This window comes from Nicotiana sylvestris, chromosome 10, assembly GCF_000393655.2.
Source record: "Nicotiana sylvestris chromosome 10, ASM39365v2, whole genome shotgun sequence".
Classification (NCBI taxonomy): domain Eukaryota; kingdom Viridiplantae; phylum Streptophyta; class Magnoliopsida; order Solanales; family Solanaceae; genus Nicotiana; species Nicotiana sylvestris.
Window position 1 is genome coordinate 172,941,254 of NC_091066.1, and position 21,998 is coordinate 172,963,251.

At 34.2% G+C, this 21,998-nt stretch overlaps 2 protein-coding genes and 1 long non-coding RNA gene across 3 annotated transcripts; all 3 read right to left on the reverse strand.

Annotated features, from left to right (window-relative positions):
- Positions 1-886: 886 nt before the first annotated feature.
- Positions 887-1,489, reverse strand: LOC138880269 (uncharacterized mitochondrial protein AtMg00240-like). Its single transcript, XM_070159949.1, has one exon. It carries the CDS (start codon positions 1,487-1,489, stop codon positions 887-889), a length of 603 nt encoding a protein of 200 aa, XP_070016050.1.
- Positions 1,490-1,847: 358 nt separating this feature from the next.
- Positions 1,848-4,229, reverse strand: LOC138880270 (uncharacterized). Its single transcript, XM_070159950.1, has 7 exons — positions 4,137-4,229; positions 3,670-3,897; positions 3,409-3,513; positions 3,001-3,243; positions 2,665-2,715; positions 2,357-2,591; positions 1,848-2,167 (listed from the first exon to the last, which is right to left on the reverse strand). The coding sequence occupies exons 1-7, from the start codon at positions 4,227-4,229 to the stop codon at positions 1,848-1,850; spliced, it is 1,275 nt and encodes a 424-aa protein (XP_070016051.1).
- An 11,034-nt stretch (positions 4,230-15,263) lies between these two features.
- LOC104248260 (uncharacterized) lies at positions 15,264-18,085 on the reverse strand. Its single transcript, XR_716416.2, has 3 exons — positions 17,914-18,085; positions 16,861-16,966; positions 15,264-15,494 (listed from the first exon to the last, which is right to left on the reverse strand). It is a non-coding gene; the product is annotated as an uncharacterized lncRNA (long non-coding RNA).
- Between the last annotated feature and the right edge of the window lie 3,913 nt (positions 18,086-21,998).

Sequence of the window (21,998 nt, forward strand, 5' to 3'; positions counted from 1 at the left end):
TATTTTGGGTTGTTTTTGAATTTTTGTGAGTGATTTGAGTGAAAATTTTGAGAAACTATTTTTTTGAGTTTTTTAAATTTTTAAAAAATTCCAAAATGCATTTTCAAGTGAAAATTAAATTTTTTATGGCCAAACACTGCTTTCGAAAAAAAGTAAAAAACAAATTCATAGCCATATGGGCTCGAATTCATATAGTTGCGAATTTTCATTTAAAGTAGTTCCTCACGATAAGAAAATTACTCCTTGGTTAAGTGGAGTTTATCTTTCTTTGGTTTTTGTTAGTTGGAATTCAGAGAATCAGTGAGAGGAAGAACCCTAGAATTGGGAAGAACACACACGGAGAGAGAAAGAGGAGGAGGAGAAGAAGAAGAAGAAGAAGAAATGAAAGAAATGATTTTTTGTATTTTCAATGTAACTGTACAGCTGGATTTATATATCAATGATTAATTACCAACTTCCTAACTAACTAGTGGACCCTACAGTGCTTCCAATAACTAATTGTAATTACTGTGCACCAACTAACTCCCCTTACTCTCTATCATATTATTTCTCTTGTTTCTAAACTCCCCTTCAAGCTAGGTGGTATGAAGATATCAAGTAAGCCTAGCTTGGACAATAAGTACTCATGTTGTACTCTAGGCAAACCTTTAGTTAGCATATCTACCAACTGTTCCTTGGTTCCCACATACTCTGTGTCTTGACTAACCCTTGCTGTATTTTTTTTGTCGTATGAAGTGGCAATCAATTTCTATGTGTTTGGTCCTTTCATGAAAGGCAGTATTGACAGCTATTTGTATGGCTGTCTTACTCTCAGTGTAGATGGTTACAGGCAAGTCAAACACTATCCCTATGTCTTTGAGTAATCCAAATATCTAGAATAATTCAGCTAGTGTCGTGGCAATGCTTCTATACTCTGATTCTGCAGAGCTTCTACAAATTGTACTTTGCCCTTTGATTTACATAATATCAGTGAATCTCCATACTTAATGAAAAAACCAGTCACAGACTTCCTAGTCAAAGGGCATGCTTCCCAATCAGCATCACAGAAGCCTGAGATTACACCTTTCTTTTGACTTGATAAGAGCACTCCTTGCCCAGGATGATTCTTAACATATATGATCACCCTAAGGGTTGCCTCCATATGAGATTTCTTAGGCTTTTGCATAAACTGGCTGAGTGTTTGAACACTAAATACAATATCTGGCCTTATTACTGTCAAATATAGGAGTTTGCCCAATAATCTTTGGTACCTAGTAGCATCTGATAACAATGCATCATCCAAGTTATTGATTGTGCTTGTATGTTCATTATACCCCTGAGTAGTGAGCTTCACATTTAATTCAAGAGGTGTAGCAGCAGGCTTTGCAGCACCTAAGACAAGTTCAGAAATAAGTTCTAATGTATATTTTCTTTGATGCAATAGAAGGCCCTGTGATGACCTTACAAACTCTATTCCAAAGAAGTATTTTAACTCCCCTAAGTCCTTCATCTTAAAAGCCTTTTGTCATGTTGTTTTGGTCTTTTCTACTAGGGTCAAACCAGGCCCAGTGATGAGCATATCATCCACATAAAATAGTATAACAACAGTGCAACTTTCAGTCCCCTTTACAAATAGAGAGTGATCATGTTGACTTTGCATAAAATAAAAACTAATCAATGCTTCTAATAGCTTTGCATTCTATTGCTTAGGTGCCTGCTTAAGGATATATAGGGATTTCAAGAGTCTGCAAGCTGGTCTGGTCTCCCCCTGACTCAAAACCCTGAGGAAGAGTCATATAAATTTCATCAGGCAAATCATCTTGAATAAAAGCATTGTACACATTCATTTGATGAATGTGCCAATATTCTTAGGCTGCAACAGATAGGATGGTTCTAACAGTAACCATCTTAACAACTGGACCGAAAGTCTCTTGATAATCAATCCCTTCTTGCTGATTGTACCCCTTAGCCACTAATATGGCTTTAAACCTTTCAACCTCCTCTGTAGCTTTGTATTTTACCTTGAATATCCACTTACAACTAATAGGCATCTTTCCTAGAGGAAGTGATACAACCTCCCAGGTGTGATTAGCCTCAAAAGCTGCTATTTCAGCTTTCATAGTCTCCACCCGCCTTAGGCCTTTGACAGCCTCTTCATATGAGGTAGGCTCCACAATAGTAGAGAAAACTGCAAGGTAAGACTGATAAGAGGGAGATAAACTTTCATATGAGATATGGTTGGCAATAGAATATGGGGTGTAAATGTTTGTAGGCAGAGTGACAAAGTCCTTGAGTCATAATGAAGGATGTTTGGTTCTGAGAGAACTCCTCAGAGTAGGACAGGTCTCAATTGCATTAGACAAAGGACTAGGCATACCTTCAGACAAAGTAGGAGAAAAGTTATCACCAATTGATTGAATAGGTGAATTGGTGTGAGAAGAATGACTAACATCTGAGGAAACTTCTTCACAGATAGGAGATGAAGAAGGAGGCATGAATATAGGAGGAGTGACAGAATGAGAGTCTTTGAATGAGAAGACATCCTCTCTAAAAGAAACATCCATATTAACAAAGAAGTTTTGTGTAAGAATATCCAAGAGAATGTAACTTTTCTGAGTGTATGCGAATTCTATGAGCACAACAGGCTTTACCCTAGGCATAAACTTGTTTGTCTCCTGTACTTACCTTGCAAAACACAAGCAGCCAAGAGTTCTGAGATGTCCCAGCTAAAACTTCCTGTTGTACAACAACTCATAAGGTGAATGGCCCTTCAATACTGAGGATGACAGTTTGTTAATCAGATATGCTGCAGTAAGAACACAATGACCCCAGAACTTAATGGGAATGTGAGCTTGAAATCTCATAGCTCTGGTGACTTCTAGGGGGTGCATGTGCTTCCTCTCAGCTACTCCATTTTACTAAGGAGTGTAGGCACATGTAGTTTGATGGATGATGCCAAGGTTTTTGAACACAGTTCTACATACTGAATTTTAGAAATTCAATGTCGTTATCAAACCTTACCATCTTAACTGTTTTATTAAACTGTGTATGCATAAAGGCAATGAACTGTGGCAACACAACACAAACATTAGATTTTAATTTCAATAGGAAGAGCCAAGTCATTCTAGTGAAGTCATCAACCACTGTGAGAAAGTATTTATAACCATTAAAGGTTGCAGTTTTATAAGTTCCCCAAACATCTACATGAATGGGATCAAATGCACTTGTACTCTTGATACTACTAGTAGGAAATGGTGGCCTGAACTATTTAGCACAAGGACAAACACAACATTTATTGACAGTATTGGTAATACTAGCTAGTTTTACAGGAAAAGGTTTCCTCAGAACAATAATGAACACATGGCCACGTCTCCTGTGCCACAAAACCATATCAGTAGAACTAGTTCAGAAGTCAGTCTTTGAGCTAACAGCTGCCAAAGATACAACAGTCAGTCTCTTATTTCCATGTTGTTGTAGGAAGTACAAGCCATCTCTTTCTCTACCAATCTCCTTCACCCTACCATTGAAGAGATCCTAAAACACACAAAAATCAGGACAGAAAGAGGCAAAGCACCTTAAGTCTCTTGTCATTTTTGATAGTGACAGCAAGTTGTACTTGAATTATGGCACATAGAATACTTCTTTTAGGGTATTGTTGTTTGATGTTTGACTGTCTCCAACATGAGTCACCTGGGTGATAGCTCCATTTGGTAATACAACTTTTCTAGAGTAGGGTTCAACTATAAAAGCTTTATTTAATAGATTGACATTAGACACCATGTGGCTAGTTGCTCCTGCGTCAATGATCCACTCTTGTGGACTAGTGGAAGCTAGTAAAGCAATATTAGTACCTGCTGCATTAGCTTGAGACCAAAGTTCAACTTTTGTTTGTGAACTAGAGGTTGGTTGTCCACAAGGCTAGTAAAGCAATACTAGTAGGAATCATTTAAGCCCATAAGAAATTGATACAACTTTTGTCTGTGAAGGTATTCAATAAATTTCTTAGTTTTAGGGCAGTCACAGCCAGGTTGTGGCACTAGGTCTTTAGTCTTATCCCATAAGTCCTTGAGTTTCGAATAATACACAGTGATAGGGGAGATACTGTGTATTAGAGTTGTAATTTCCTTATGTAGATTGTAGCATCTAGTGTCATTTACTTTGTCAAAGTGCTCTTGCAAGTCCATCCACACAGTGTGGGCATTGGTCGCATATGCAGTTCCACTAATCAAAGTCGATGCTACAACATTCATCAGCCATGATAACACGATTGCATTACACCTTTCCCATTAATACCAATATTTCTCAAAATCTCTCCTTCTTCCACCTTCCGTCTACCATCCTGAGCTTATTTCGACCTAGAAGAGCAATTCTCATAGACCCATACCACAACAAGAAGTTATCTGTTAATTGAAATGAAATCAGTGAGATTCCACTCATATCAGTAGGTGCCAAATAGAGAGGATGAGTGACTGCAATCTAAATTCCTTCTTCAAATTCATCCTCTGATAATACTTGAGATGTTTCAGTCATAGTTGCAGTTGTTTCCTGCTCAGAGTTGTCGACCGCTATTTTTGACTACTTAGGGCTTCGAATTGAGATGCGAAGAAGAGAATTGAACAGAGAAGAGAATAGAGGAGATGATTACAAATTCGAATCAATTTGCGAACTTCAATCCATAGCTCGAAGCTCTGATACCATGTTAGATTTCAAAGAATCAGTAAGAGGAAGAATGATTAATTACATCAATGATTAACCATAGCTCGAACTCTTATACTCTGTACAGCTGTATTTATACATCAATGATTAATTACCAACTTCCTAACTAACTAGTGGACCCTACAGTGCTTCCAACAACTAACTGCTTCCCTTACTCTCTATCATGTTATTCCTCTTGTTTCTACATTTTTGTTTAGTAAGAAGTGCTATTCCGATCCGTTTATTAAACTTTTAAAATAAAATAAAATAGAGAAGTTTTGTAGTCATTAATTATTATTTTGATGATTCCAGTTAATTTTCTAAATATCACATGTGTTAGAAAATTATTATTGGGCCGGATCCACCCTTAAGGGATGTTAATTAGTCCGTTAATCAATTGGTTAGTCCACCTCTTAAAATTCTATTATAATATAATATACCATTATGGGTCTTGGAAAAGAGCTTTTTCCAATTACACATGATGGCGCGAGTTCAAAAGGAAAATTATCTGCATCAATATCTAGATTGTAAAAATAAGGGAGTTCATCCGTCTTGTGAGAATTTTCGATGACTGATGATATAAGTTATGATTGTTGTAAATTCATTTTCCCAGTAATTCTCCTAAATTAACTAGTATTTTATGTTAGTTACATCAACATGAGTTTAGTAGAGGTTATAGCTTATCAAAAAATTTCTTTTTGTCTATCATTAAACATATATAAGACTTACAATTTTTATTATCAATATTGCAACTCCTATACTACTATTATGAACTGATATGGTTTTGTTTTTTGCTTTACAATGTGGCAGATTAAACCTTACTTTAGAGTAGAAAAATCATATGTCGTTGTATATTCAAGCTATCTAACTAATACAATTAATACATATCATCGCATTAAATATATTATTAGTAAGAAACATACACCATTTGTCTCATAATCATTATTAGCATCACCAATGCTTTTGCATAGTCCTTATATATGTATTAAAAAATTTATTAAATATTTAATTGTGAACTCAATTACTAATTTGAGATCGTTATAGGAACCCATAAATTTGAAAGTCTAGATCTGCCTTTGAGCATCACGATATTAAAAGTGCATCATTAAATTAGTTTTCGTAATTCCTTTGCAGAGGGTTGAATCACCTTAGCTTAATTATTGAGGTAATGTAAAAAGTTTAAAGTCACCAATTTATGCACCGAGAGAAGGATTGTGAAGAACAAAACATCATTACATTGGGTAATTGTATCTTAGTACAAAAACTACTACTTGCCGAAAGGTCCGCCGCTAAATGATTCAATTCGGCAAAAGTGGATTCTTACCAAAGTATATTAAGTTTAATTTGGGAAAATTATAATGTATAGTTGCTCCCAAAAATAATCTGATAAAATGTATAATTTTTATATACCTAATAAGTGTATATTTTCTGAATATTTGACTAGCAACTGTAAATATATTTGGCCTACACTACTAGAAATTCGGGCAAAATCATCCAAAAAAACTAACCAAAGTTAGTCGGTAATGGCCAATAACCGTCCAAAATGCGACCATTTACGTGCGGATGGTATTTTGAAGGTCGGAAGGGCATACCGACCAAAGTTGGTCGGAAATTACCAACCAACTTTGGTCGGTCAATTAAATTAAAGAAAAAATTGCCAGAAAAACTGATCAAAGTTGGTCAATTTTTTAATTATGTAATTAAAAAATGCACCATCCGGGAATCGAGTAGGGGTCTATACCGTGGCAGGATACTATTCTACCACTAGACCAATTTTGGTCGTTTTTTTGGCCGGTTTTTGACCGATCAAAATTAGTCGGTCGACCGTGGTCGGTTTTTACCGAATTTCTAATACGCTAATACGTAACTTTTGCCCTATTAATTTTCTCAAGTTCAAAGCATGTAGAATGGCACCTTATAGCATGGCCAAATTCTTAATTACCTGATCACGAATTTGGATGTTTCAGTCAGAACATTACTATATTAATTTCTTTGTATGAGGATGTAAACTAGCTAGGTATTCTTTTTTGTCAAAAGTTTGCCGTGACTAAAGATTAATATGCTGCCAAAAGGAAAAATAAAAAAAGAGGAGTTCTCAAGCTGCAATTTTTGATTGAATAAAGTATAAGGTGAAAATGACATTAGTTCTTTCTTTTTCATGAACGTCTTTTTACTTAATTAATAGCCAAAAATTATTCAAGAATAAGTCAAAATCTAGAAGAGAGTGTATTTCCTATTTCTTTTATATGTTTTTGGAATTAATTGTAAAATATCACATGCTATAGTTTAGGTGAATCTTGGTCTGTCCGTGACCTTTCTTATGTCCAATAATATCTTCTAATTTCCCTTGATATAATATCTTATACTATTTCAACTTAAAATAGATTGTGGAATATGGTTTTGACCCAACACTTAAAAAGAGAATTTTCATTTGAAGCCCAATAGTTTACTAAGATAAAGAAGCTAACATCTTTCTTTGACATATTCCTTTCTCTAGAAATCCAGAGCATAACTTGCCTAAAATGCAACTGTGTGTGAACAGTTTCTTGATATAATATTCCCATATTCTCGGTTTATGTTGTTTTCTTATAAATTGACATGATTGTACACATTTTACATTTATATTATTCCCCAAAACATATGTTACATTCAATGGTTGAGGATAAAAAAAATGCTCTATAGTCTATCTATATTGAATACTCTGGAAATCATATGTTGCTCGAACTCTCCGTAAATGTTGACGGGTGCGTGTCAGATCCTTCAAAAGTAGTATAGTTTCAGACATCCGACGTAGGCTCTCTAGCATTTTAGAGAGTCCTGAAAAATTAGACCAGTTGGTTTGGAGGGTGGTAATCCATACGGATGGCCTGGGATCGAATCCCCCCTCAATGCCTTCTGGGTTGAGCATGTTGCAGGGCGTGCCTAGTGCGATTTACATCCCCTGTGTGGTTTGCAGGCTATTACACAGGGGGAGGTTTACCCATTGCGCACAAAGCGCTCACCACAGAGTGCTCATCCGAAGGTCAGAGGCTGTGGCAGAGGTTGTAGCGGCTGCGGATTTCCACTCTTACAAAAAAACAAAAGGGTTGTATATGTACAGTATTTATGTTGTATACAGTATATATAATAATGAAATCCGATAAGATATGGTACAATATTGTTTGCTAGAATTTAGTTAATGTTAAGTATATGTTTGTCGCTTAAGAAGAGTAAAGGAGGACTTGACATTTGTGAATTGGGACAGGATATAATATACAATTCAAGCATCCAGTTTTGGTGAAAATTCTAAGAAAAATCAATCAGCAAGTATTATGCAATTTTCTTTAGCAAATCATATCCATATAACACAAACTATTGGGAAGAAAATCATTCTTTCTTTCTTTTGTTTTTGGGTGGGAAAACTAGCATATGTCACACTCATGTACCTAAAAGATCAATCACCTTTATACAATTGTGCCTGCATGATTGAGTAACATTATCATATTCATTAAAAAAAGGTAACATTCTTTTTTAGGAGAGGATGTACGTTGTGATTTCGGGTTCATCTGAATCTAAATGTTTAACGTAAACTTAGTATTTGATTTATGAAATTCAATAAATATATATAAATTATTAACTTAGCAACGCAAATAAGCTACAATCTTGAATTTATTTAAACTTTAAATTCTGAATTCGCACCCGATCTTTTCTTCTTCAAGCTCCCTCACTCACTATATAGGCAATTCTTCTCAAAGTCCCAACTCAAATAAAGTTTGTTTTGGACAATGATTAGACCACAAGAGGACCACCCCTCCACAAGCACCCAATAGCCACACTTCCAAACTACATGTTATAAAACAAAAGAATAGGTTCTACCTAAATTTAGGAGGATTATTGGTTAGTTACAACATATTATTCAAGAACCATACATACCTCGTCTGTGGACCAATGTGATTATTTGAGAAAATGATATTGTATAGCTCTTCTTAAAATAATAGTCGAAATATATATATATATTTGTATATTTTATATATATATATATATATTATGTATGTTATATACAAAAATTATACAAATTTTATATACTTTCGGCTACAAAATATAAATAATTTCTAGTGTAGGCTAAAAGTGATCAATAGCTCACACTATAGAGTTTTAAATATTTGAAACGTTTGTTTTCCGTCAGATTAAATTTATCATTATTCTTTTGGCTGCAGGTAGATTAATCATGTTTAAATGAATAAGGTTGTGTACAATCAAATTACATAGCTAAAAATTAAATAAGCATGAATCCTAGGATTTGGCATACATATATAGCGTAGTAAAGAAAATTTAATATTATTTTATTACCACAATTATGTCATAGGAAAACTGCTAGTAATATATTATATCTTGAGTTTCTTCTACGTTTGTCACAGATGTTCTAAATGCAGACATATTAGAAACTATGCATAATATATAGAATCTATATAGCTTGTAGTCATGTACTGATACTCCTTATATATTACTCTTTTGAAAAAATAAAAAAAGATGTCACTACTTACGTAACAACAACAACAACCCAGTATAATCCCGCTAGTGGAATCTGGGGAGGGTAGTGTGTACGCAGACCTTACCCCTAAGGGGGGTAGACCCTCGGCATCCTTCCCACCAAGAACTCCCCACCTTGCTCTTGGGGTGATTCGAACTTACAACCTTTTGGTTAGAAGTGAGGGTTGCTTACCATCAGAGCAACTCCTCTGCTAGTATTATATATTTTTCTTTGTTATGTGTTTATTTTGGCTTTTAAAAAATTCTCAATATTCACTGACCATACCCTTAAATTTGGCCTCATGTAGCGACATATGAAAGAATGAGATATATACCAAATTAAACAAGAATCTCATCCATATATGAAATGCCAAATTGAAATCTTCTTAGATAGCAAACGGGCGCGAGTCGGATTGGATATGGGCAAGTCGAAAATGGATAACGTAAAAATGGAAAAATTATTTGATTCGACCCATATTTAATACAAATACAAAATGGATTAATTGGTGAATAATATGAACATTCATATTATCCATGGCTTCTTGAATATGATTACTTTGGCTAAAACTCCTAGTCTCCCAAATTTGAGGAATCCCTAAGTTGAGTCTTTTCAAATATAAAAGTTAAATCCATTGATTATCCATTTTTAAATGGATAATATGAATCTTATCCATATTTGACTCATTTTTAATAAGTTCATTATCCAACCCATATTTTAGTGGATCGTATAGGTGAATAACTGGGAAGGTTTGCAGGTCGATGATTAGGGTTGTAGGTTGACAGATAGTAGTGTGTTCCTCCTGGCCGACCAGTAGTACTAGGAGTATTTTTGTATTTTTCTATTTATGGTTCTTTATTATGCATGTTGTGGCATTCACTCCCGTTACCATGTAACATAGTTGCTAATATTTTTTGCTACTTGGTTGCTTTATCTTCACTATTTCTTGAGCCGAGGGTCTATCGGAAACAACCTCTCTATCTTTATGAGGTAGGGTAAGGTCTGCGTACACATTGTCCTCCTCAGACTAGAGCTGGGCATATATCGGGTAAAACCGATAACCTGAACCGTTAATTATTTACTGGATTATCGGTATCGGGTTATTGGGTTAACGGTTCAGTAACGATTTAGAATTTTTTCACTATTGGGTTATCGGTTCGGGCCTCGGTTTGCCAATTTTGTTAATGGGTTAACCGATAATCCAATAAGAATTAATAAAATTATGACTTTACTTTAAGTATATACATATGCTAGGGCTTCAGTTCATTCTCTCCTATTCTTTCTCAGTCGCACTCTTCAGTTGCTTCATCTTCAATCTTTATAGACCTTACTAGTTACTCCTAGCGTAAGTCTTTAGTATTATACATTAGGCTTTTAATTTCTATAACGAAATTCATCTTCAAATTGGTACTTTTGACTGTTAATGATTTTTTTTATTTTCGTTCCTTAATTTTGTGGGCTCACGTAGTGCAGCCTATACCTACTACCAATTTCTCTTCGCACTTATCAATTCTCAATCGACAATCTTCGTCTGTTTCAGGGATATTTTTGAACATTATTCTTCTGTATAGTGCTGAGCTTTGACAACAGGACAATATTTTCTTGCCTTCTAGGTGTTTTTCATTTCCGTGTTAGTATTGCCCATGCACAGATCAAGATTTTGCTTTATGGTTTCTTTTTTCAAGTTAGGCATTTGACAAACAATATCCAGTTTATCTTGGACTGTTAGTACTATATGTTTGGACTTGTTAATTTTAAGGTGAAATGGCTACTACTTTGTATTATTATTAATGTATTTGGATAACTGTTGTTGAAGAATTAATACTATTCCAGTTGTGACCACGGGACATAACACAAAAATGGGTAGTATACTATATGTGAATTCATCTCTTTTTTGCTTAACTCCAGTGAATTGTCTTCTCTTTTTTGCTTAACTCTAGATTGAGTTATCTTATCGGGTAAACAGATAACCGAACAGATAATGATCGATAACCGATTAACCGATAACCGATAATCAATATCTTATCGGTACGGTTATCGGTTTATCAAATTTGTAAACCGATAACCGATATGCTAAACCGATAATATTCATAACCGAACCGACCGATGCTCACCCCTACCTCAGACCCTATTTCTAGATAACCCTCTCTAATCTCTTTCTTTCTTGTCCCAAAGTAACTAAACTTCCTAGCTACTTGTACACATATATTATTGCACTCTGTATGTCTTTAAAGATCCTATCGATAAAGAGGAAGGACAATAAGATGCAAGTGAGCTGCTAGTACAAAAATTGTGACAAAGGTATGGTCCAAGTGAAGTGGTTCGAAGTCACACTCTGAATGTGCTAGTCAAAAGTGGTGGGCTTGTTGGCCCATTGGACTTCCCCACCACCACACATTTTAGTGCTCTTTCTCTTGCCATCTACTAGAACTAGAACTATCAAGTCCCCACAAGCATGAGCAGACGCGGATAAAAGATTTAAAGTTTATTAATTCATATAGTAATTTCAAGTTAATTTATAATAATAATTAAGCTCGTCAGATATTTATCAATATACAGTGGATTTCTTAATATACTAGAGTGGTATGTCTGTGCATTGCACGGGCCCGACATTATGTTTGTCTCAGAACAATAAAATAAAAGAAAGAATCTAAAAAATTATGAACAATAAATTAAAGAAAGAAAATCTAGAAAATTAGTTAGCATTTGGCATGGATAAACCGAAGAAAGTTGTCAAGCACAAATTAAAACGTTTTATTTACTTGATATAACAATCTGGTAAACTTGAAATTCTAGACTTATATCTTTGCAACCACATATGATCTTTAGTGAATTAGTCTTAGGGTACGTGCTTTGCGTGTGTACCTATATCAGTAAATATTTAATTTTTAAAGATTACGCAAATATTGTTAAATATTGTGTTTTGACTTATTGAATAAATATTAAAAATTATAAGTTCCTGAAAATAACGAATGTTAATCTCACTAAGCTAGCTCTATCAATAATTTTACTGAGCTAGCTAAGTGAGATTAAAATTCATTATTTTTAGGAATTTATATTTTTTTAATATTTTTTCAATAACTCAACTATATTATTTAATAATATTTACATATTTATTAAAAATTATATATTTATTGATATAGGTACACGTGCAACTAACAGAATATATAAATTATTTTTGAACTTTTTTCCTATTCGAACAATATATTATTTTCTTTATCAAATTTTTGTTATAATTAAAAACTATATTAATAATTAAAATATATAATTAATTAGGTACCAAATCTCTTAATTTTAGTAGTATATCTTATTAAATTATATAAGTCCCCAATATAAGAAGAATGAATGTGAAACGTATTTTTGTTGAAATTTGTTGTCGGATACACAAGGAAAAGAAACGTAATATTACTTCTATTTCCCCAAATAATACCTACCTTAGAGTCCTTAATATTAGAACTTCTTACATAATTCAAATAAGGATATATTTAATAATAGAAAAATAAATTAATTTTAAAGTCCTATATATTAGGATAATAACCAAATTACAATTTTGTCTATGTAAAATTTATTTTTAACGGGTAAAAAAGGCGAACGATATTTCGCTAAGGATTTTCGTGCTTTTAATATAGTATAGATAGATATATTACTTTACAGTTCAAGATCGGTCAAAAAGGAAAAAATAAAAGACAAATTATCTTAACACTTGAGTTTGTCAATTTTAATTATAGAATAAGCCGCGAACTGGAAGAATAAAATGTAGGTTGTCATGTGGTCATGCATAATATTCTTATAGCCTCCGAAAAGCTAAAACACAATACGGGTCATGATGAGTATTGCTCACAAGACCGTAACAGATAGATCCATCAATTTTTAGACAAATCAGACTCTGTCAACCAAACTCAGAAAAATCATCATGTATATAAACACATGAAAAAATGGACATAATCATTAATTCTTATTTTATGACTCAAAAACATCCAAAAATTATGTTAGTCACGGTGAGTATTACTCACAAGATCGTAACAGATGGATCCACCAATTTTTAAGCCAATCAGAGTCCGTCAACCAAATTCAGAAAAATCATCATGTATATAAACACAGGATAAAAAGGACATAGTTATTATTCCTGTTTCATGTGGCCGTGCATAATATTTATATGGCCCCAAAATGCTAAAAAAAATAGTGTCATGTAGAGTAATTCTCAAAAGGTCATATCCAACGGATCCACTAATTTTTAGGCCAATCGGATTCCGTCAACCAAACTCAAAAAATTATTATGTATATAAACACATAGAAAAATGGACATAATCATTAATTCCTATTTTATGACCCCAAAACAAAAATAATCAATGTTAGTCATGATGAGTATTACTCACAAGGTCGTATCCAATCGATCCACCAATTTTTTGTCCAAAAGGAGTCAACCAACCAAATTTAGGAAAATCAACATGTATATAAAAATATGAAAATTAATATAATCATTAATTCATGTTTCATGTGGTTGTATATAGTATCCTTAGGACCCCCAAAACGCTGAAAAACAATGTTAGTCCTGGAAATAGCTCACAAGGTTGCATCTGATGGATCCGCTAATTTTTGGGTCAATTGGAGTCCATCAATCAAATTGATAAAATCGCCATGTATATAAACACATGATAAAATGGATATAATTATTAATTCCTGTTTTATGTGACCGTGCATTATATTCATATGACCCCAAATGCTAAAGAACTATTTAAGTCAGGGAGAATATTACTCACAAGGTCGTATCCGATGGATTTACCAATATTTAGGCCAATCAGAGTTCGTCAACGACTCTCAGGAAAAGCATCTTGTATATAAATACACGAAAAACTCGACATAAAAATGATGTTAGTCATGGTGAGTATTGCTCACAAGGCTGTATCTGATGAATTCACTAATTTTTAGGCCAATCAGAATCCATCAACAAAATTCACGAAAATTATTATGTTTATAAACGCATGAAAATTATTATGTTTATAAACACACGAAAAAATAAATATAATCACTAATTAATATTTTCATGCGGCCGCACATAGTATTCTTATGATCCCGAAATACTAAAAAAATATGTCATTTTTTAGGCCAATCAAAGTTCGTCAAACAACTCTAGAAAAGCACAAGGTCGTATCCAATGGATCCACCAATTTCTAAGCCAATCGAAGTCCGTCAACTAAGTTGAGGAAAATCATCATGTATATAAACACATGAAAAAATCATAACCTTTTTTTTGGTAAATAAGCTTTCTATTTATCTGAATAATTTGTACAAGTATGTCATCACCCTAAAGTTGGACATGCAGCCCCAGCTTTAGCGTGCATTTATAGCCTCTTCTACTAACTCTAACCTTCTGAAATCTTTACTACTTAGCATCATGTATCTTCTTGCACCTGGTTAGACCTTCTCCTTATTACTTCATGGATAGAAGTTTAGGATGGCCATCTTCTTTGCTAGTCTTGGTACTTTGCTTTCTCTGCAGTGTATAGCTTGTATAATCATCTTTACAATCACATCCTCTGATATACGTTTCACTACTGAAAAATTAGTCTATAATAACACATGGAAAACCATTCCAGTAGGTAGATAAACCATTGCCATAGAGATATTGGAAAGGTTTACAGACCGTTCTATCAGCCCGCGTGCCAATAGAGCTATAGGCACGGTTCTTGCAACGGTTTGCATCTCCATTGTTGTAGATACGTCTATCGCAACGGTTTTGCCCTTGCTCTGTTGGAACGATTATTCTTTCCAATTGGAACAGTTTAAAATCGTTACTATATTGTGTATGCAACGGTTCTTAACCGTTACAATATATCTAATGTAACACTTATGAAAGTTATTGTTACGGTTATGTATGGATATTGAAATGGTTTATAGGACATTTTGGAACAGTTTACCGGACCTATTGCAACGATTTACATTCTCTAATGGAACGTCATTTGTGTCCTATTGCAACGGTTCTGGTAGGCTATTGTAACAACTCATTTAAAATTGAAATATAGCCCATGTTGTAAATAAATTTTTATATATATAATAAATTATAATAACACTAAAACTTAAATACATCATAAAATGAAATTATTAATAATATAAATTGTCCAACAAGCTAATAATATCAATAAAGCAAATATTCTACACCAAGTGCATAAGTTTAATACATTTCAAGATAGTAAGTATCAGAATGTTGTTAACAAAAGATTCCTAGAACATTCATCTATAGCAATTCAAAATTAATCTTAAGTAAGGTCTAGATCTTCACTGCCTTCATCTTCCATTTCTTGATCTACTCCACCTACAAAAGAGGATAAATAAAGTCATTACCCTTCAAGAGAATCCGGTCGAAGAATGCTCATAGCACACCCAAAGATATTGAATGTCTGGACAAAATATATGGAACAAAAAAGAAAAGAAAAGATTGGCCATACAAGATGCTAGTCATGAGCCTAGCTTTTCTACAGATAAACACATTATGTAGACCCAAATTTAGATATCAAATGTGTATGCAAGCTACTAAAAAAGAATAACATAGCATATGTTACTGACCCTTCCCAACAGTAGTTTAGAGGAATAAGCAAAATTTATTAAAATAGAGAATGTTACAAGCATACCAGATCAAGATAAGAATGCAAAAAGTTAGCAACAACAAGATGATTTGATAGGAACCTATGGGAAATAGCAATGAAGTTTATTCTCTATCTTAAGATATTTAGGGAACTATACGAATATAGTCTTATATGTTTTTATAATCTTTCCCTAAATATCCTAGAACAGAGAATAAACCCCATTGCCAACCTAGATTAAGAAAATTATTCACTCGATGAATATACTCATCCGTCCATCTTAGGAGATTCATCCAACTTTTATCACCATAATCTATGGATATCTTATATAACATAGTCAAATCACCAAAATTAATATTCAAGCTAAGAAAAGTTACATCTCGATACTATATTATTATTACCAAGAAAAAATATAGCATATTGCTTTTAGAAAGAATAACAAGAAAGGTGTTGGACTACTATATTTCTGATTTTATAACCCAGAGAGATTCTTACTTAACAACGACCTTCATTATTGTTTTACTCTAGCTTTTTATATATTTTTCTGACCTATAATATACTTTCTCAATGCAAAACTAATTTACTCATGTTGAATTAATACCTAAAATATATCAATTCAAATAATCCATGTCGACATGCATAGTCTTTACAGTAATACATAAACAAGCACTATAATAAGAAAAATAATCTAATGAACCAAAGAACAAAAAATACATTGCATTAGTCAGTATAACGACATTGTATTTTGGCAACAAGACAATATACCTTATATCAAGGCATACAAACAACTATGACCGAGACTCAAGACGACTGGACATAATCAAAACATATATATAATTGGGTAGAACTCCAAGTTTATTTATTCCAAAAACACAAGAACCTGATTCAACTAAAATGAAAATACGAAAAACCAGCTCTAATTTTTTACTTTTTAAAGATTAATTTATGAAATAGAGATTAAACTTCATGAGATTAAGGAAATATAAAAAAAAAACACCTCTATATACACACAAAAAAATTGCTCAGAAGGAACCAAAAATAGCCACAAAATAAAGTATGAAAAATTAAACTACTTTCAGATAGCGAAACAAATTATACCTGCTCAAACTTGAACACTGAAGCTCCAGTTAAACTAACAAAAGTTAAGATTGCAACAGAAAAAATAGCTGAGTTATGTGACTCGTAATTAGACGAAGATATATCTCTGCACAATGCAAAGAAATATAAAAAGTCAGCATATATAAACAGATAAAATCTAAATTACAAACTTGTTCACAGAGAATCAATCCACAAAATGACAATACTTATCCAACTAAGTTTTGGATTAAGTTGTATGTTTCAGCTAGTTTTTCCGCACAAAAAATAAGCATCTACATGAGAAACCAAATATCTACAAATTGGACAAGTATGTTTCAGCTAGTTTTTCCACACACAAAACTGAGCCTCTACATGAGAAACCAAATATCTACAAATTGGATAAGTATGTTTCAGCTAGCTCTTCCCTAATTTGGACAACAACTAAAGAGGGAAGATTCTCTGTTAAAAGCAGTTACACTTTACTATAATCCTTTATAAACGAGTGACAGACATCAACATTGTTTGCCATATTTATCAGACAAACATAGATAGAATGAGGGCTTTTTTTTTAGAGTTTTCCCATATACCGTATGGTTAAAATTCTTGATAGATATACTAAAATGCAAACCCACATGAGTACTTCAGATAATCATAATTCAGAAATGCAAAGTACCTTTTTTTCATTAACTTCAAAACACACACACAAAATTAACCATCAAACAAATACAAAACCAAAATCCCACATGAAGGAAGCTTACGACAAATACAGAAATTTAAAAAAAAAAACCAACCCCATATGAAAAAAGTCAACTTTTTTCACTCAAACCATCCAACAACGAATAAAAAGCAAACACAAATTAACCATCAAACAAATACAGAAACAAAAACCCACATGGATAAACTTACAAGAAACAAATTAAAAAGGCTGCTAAAAATTAAGCCTTCGACCATGAGCATATACTCAAATTGAGACCCACTTTCAAGATTCATAAACTCAATTGATTAATTCATGAATGAGGCCCAAAATCGACATCCACAAGATTTAAGAAACTTTTGCAATAAGAGTATGTTCACCGATTTTTAGATTTGGAGAAACCCTAAAGGATTAGCGCGCCACTGCTGGTGCGGCCGATGATGGATGACCGGTCGATTGTCTCCTACTAATTTTCGGAAGAATAGAGGTGTTGGAACCTGGAGGAGAATGTTTAAGGACACAAATCTTATTTTTGTGAGTATGGCTTGTTCTAAAATTAGGGGTTTACTTATTTAGTATTTTATTAGATATAAAAACTAAAAACTAAAAATTAAAAATCAAATTGTGGGCCCGTTTAATTTGACCGGGTATAGAAAATTTGGGACAAAAAATAAGGAGGGAATTATTGACCGTCACGATAGCAAAACAAATTTCTCCAACTGTTACTATAGATATATTTATTGTCACGGTTATACAAATTGTTGACATATATACCTCTATCGGAACGATTTTTAGACTATTACAACGGTTCGGTTGCTAAAGTGTCCCGGTAGTCTCAATATTTATTTGTAACGGCTAAAACCGTTGTAATACACTATCTATAGCAACGGTTACTGATCCGTTCGATAAAAAGCATTTCCATATCCTAAATTTCTAGTAGTTTTTGTTTTGGAATAGTTTTAGGTTCTTTTCCTGCCAGATATAGTAGATGCTCCTAACTAAAGTCATTCTATATATTTCATCTTTCCCACATTTCCCTCGTGCATTATTTATTGCTCATATTATCTCCTCAAACCATCCCATTACAGCTCTGCTGACATCCTGCCATGCGAGTAGTCTTTGCCATATTCTAGATGCTATGTTGCATTCAAAGAATAAATGTTGTGTGATTTCCTGGTCTTGCTCACATAAAATACATATCAGGCTACTCTGCATCCCCCATTTGATGAGCCTATCTCTGGTATATAGCCTATTCTGTACAACCATATATAAGATGAAGGACCACCTTGGACTGCTTTGATTATTACATATCAGCCTCCTCCAATGAACTCCAGAATAATTACGTCGCATGTTGTTATACATTTGCCTTATGGAGAACTTGTCCCTGATTATAATCTCCTCTATTGTTAGCCCAGCCTCCTCAATATATTTCCCTGCATTGAAGATCTTTTGCACAACCCAGGACGCCTGCTTTGGTTTTACTTCATTCATCATATTCTCCTTTATATAGTATGTGTGGACCATTTGATCCACAATCTATCTCTTTTCTGTCGCAGACTCTACTAGTGTTTTAGGATAGCTGCTTTGTTCCATGAGCCTATGTTCGTTATGATCAATCCACCAGCAACTTTAGGCAAGCATAACTTTTCCCAAGTAATGAGAGCTTTTTTGGAACATTCTGCAGCTCTTGTCCAGCGGTAGCTTCTGCAAATTGCTTCAATCACCTAAATGATCTTTTAAGGCAATATGAATATTTGAGACCAGAAATTTTGTATAGCTGCAAGTACAATCTTAATCAGCTGCAGCCTGCCTGCATAAGACAATAGTTTGTTGTTCAAGTAGTGATCTTTCATGTCATCTTATTTAATAGTGGTTGACATTGCCCAATTGATAGCCTCTTAGAGCTCAGAGGTACACCTAAGTATTTGAAAGGCAATGTGCCAGCTTGGAAGCCCAAAGTTTCAGGAATTTCCTATTGTGCAACTCCTCCAAAATAAATAGAGTTTTCCCCTGGTTAGCTACTAACTCAGATGTCTTAGAAAAACTGTCGAAACAAGCATACAATAACTTTGCAGATATCACATCTCCTCTGCAGAATAGGAGCAGATCATCTACAAATCCCAAATGCACTAGGTTTAGCTTTTGCACACCTAGGATGATAGTTAAAATCAGGATTATTCTTCAGAGTCTTCAGCAGCTTGGTAGAGCATTCCATTACTATTACAAAAAGATACGGAGATAGGGGGTCTCCTTGCCTCACCCCTCTCTTTGCAGCAAATGGAGTAGTTGCCTTACCATTAACTACAATAAAGTAGGATACTATTTGAATACAGGTCATAAGCCATTTCACAAATGTATTAGGGAAATTCAACCCAATAAGCACCTTTTCCAAGCCCATTCCAGTAACTTTTTGTATGTCAATCTTGATCATGCATCTAGGTGATATTTCTTTTCTCCCATACCCCTTTATTAGCTTATGGCTAGGTATAATATTATCAATCATCACTCTGCCAGGTACAAATGCAGCTTGTCCTTTATCAATCAAGTCATCTGTAACCCCTTCACATAAGATGGGTTCTTTACTTTTGGCACTAGTATAACAACAATTCAGTTTATTGGCCTGTACATGCCTTAGGTTCAAAGAACTTAAGCATTATATTGGTCACCTCCTCTCCAACTATTGTCTAGGAGTTTTTGAAGAGGCATGAGTTGAAACCATCTATCCCTGGCGCTTTAGCTTCAGTTGTCCCCTATAATACATGATATACTTTTTCTTTGTCGAAAGGTCTAATGAGTGCTTGTTGTTGCCTTCTATTAAGTATAGGACCTGAGTTCATTATATTAGATTGTATTGCTGGCGGTGTTGCATTTGCATTTCCTAGCAACTACTTGTAGCATTTGAGTATTTCATCCTCTATGCCCTTCTCTGTTTGCAACATTCTGCCTTCAGTAGACACTAAAGCCTTGATATGACTTTGTGTTCTCATATTCTTCATGCTTGCAAAGAAGTATGCTGAATTGGAGTCTCCTAGCTTTAGCCATTGCGCCCTGGATTTCTATTTTTTTTTATGTCTTCTTGTATCAAATCCCATTTCTCAAGTTATATCCTCAACTCCTTCTCTGCTTCAAATAGCTCCTGTGAGTGGTTTGGAGTTCTCATGTCTTCTTGTACATTTTTAAGCTTGCCTTTGATATCTTTGATGTCTTTGATTCTTTCTGTGTCCCCATTAAACTCCTTGACATTCAGTTCTTTGATGACATTTTTAACATGCTTCAGCTTCTCCCAGATGTCCTTCATATAGCGTGCACTATTAGTTTGCCTCCAGTTGTCCTCTACTACCTTGATGAAATTAGGGTGTTCTGCTATACAGTTCATGAATCTAAATATTTTCCTGCATCTATTTTCTGGCCTGCCTAATTTAATGCAGATTGGAGAATGGTCTGAGAAGATAGGGTCCATAACTTGCACTGATAGAGGTGGCATTGTAGTCATCCAGTTTGAGTTGACTATGGCTCTATCAATCCTACTATATGTGTGATTATTTCTCCATGTTTATGATCTTCCAATTTTTTGTAGTTCTGTCATCCTAGCTTCTACCATAAACTTTCTAAAATCTCTTGTTTCTGCACCCTGCACCTCTGTACCATGTACTTTGTCTTATACATTCAATATAGCATTGAAGACCCCCATTATTAACCAGGGTCCTTGCTGTCATGACTCCATTTGCTCCAGTTGTTGCCGCAAGACCAGCCTGTCCTTTATAATATGTAAGTCATTCACTGCAGTAAAGTGATATTCAACATTCACATCTATCCTTTTCACTTGAACATGTATGAATTGAGGGTGCATATCCAGTTCAGTTATCACTGCAAAGTTGGGGTTCCATAACAGCCATATTCTCCCTCTTTGTGTACGAGAAGCATTAGTGATCCAGTCCCATCCATGTGTAGTTTTATTAACTATGCTTGCAACCTTACTCTCTTGAGCTCTATGCACTATTATTGCTATAACACTATGTTATTCTCTCTAATAAACTCCTTTGCCTCCTTTTGTTAATACAACTTATTCACCCCCTCGAATATTCCAAATAACTATCTTCATCTTGGTAGAAAAGGAAATTGAGCCATGTCCTCCACTCCTATGCTACTTCCTCCCCCTCTTTATACTGTGCATGTTGTGGGTCCATTCTCTGTTGGTTTGCTTCTTAAAGGAGTGAATTGAAACCATTTATGCTAACCAGATGTTGTGTCTTTCTAGTTGGCCTACTTTAAATGTCTTCCCAGCTGATCGGCCACGCACTTTTGTCCAGCCTTCCTCACCTTCTTTGGCTTTCCCCTTATTGCTTGGTACTTCCTTGTCGTTTTTAGTTTCCCCTTGTGTTACAGTTTTGCTTTGCACTGCTTTCACCCATATTTGGTTTGTAGCCTTCTTCATAGTTTTTGGTTGTTGTTCCTGATTCCTTGT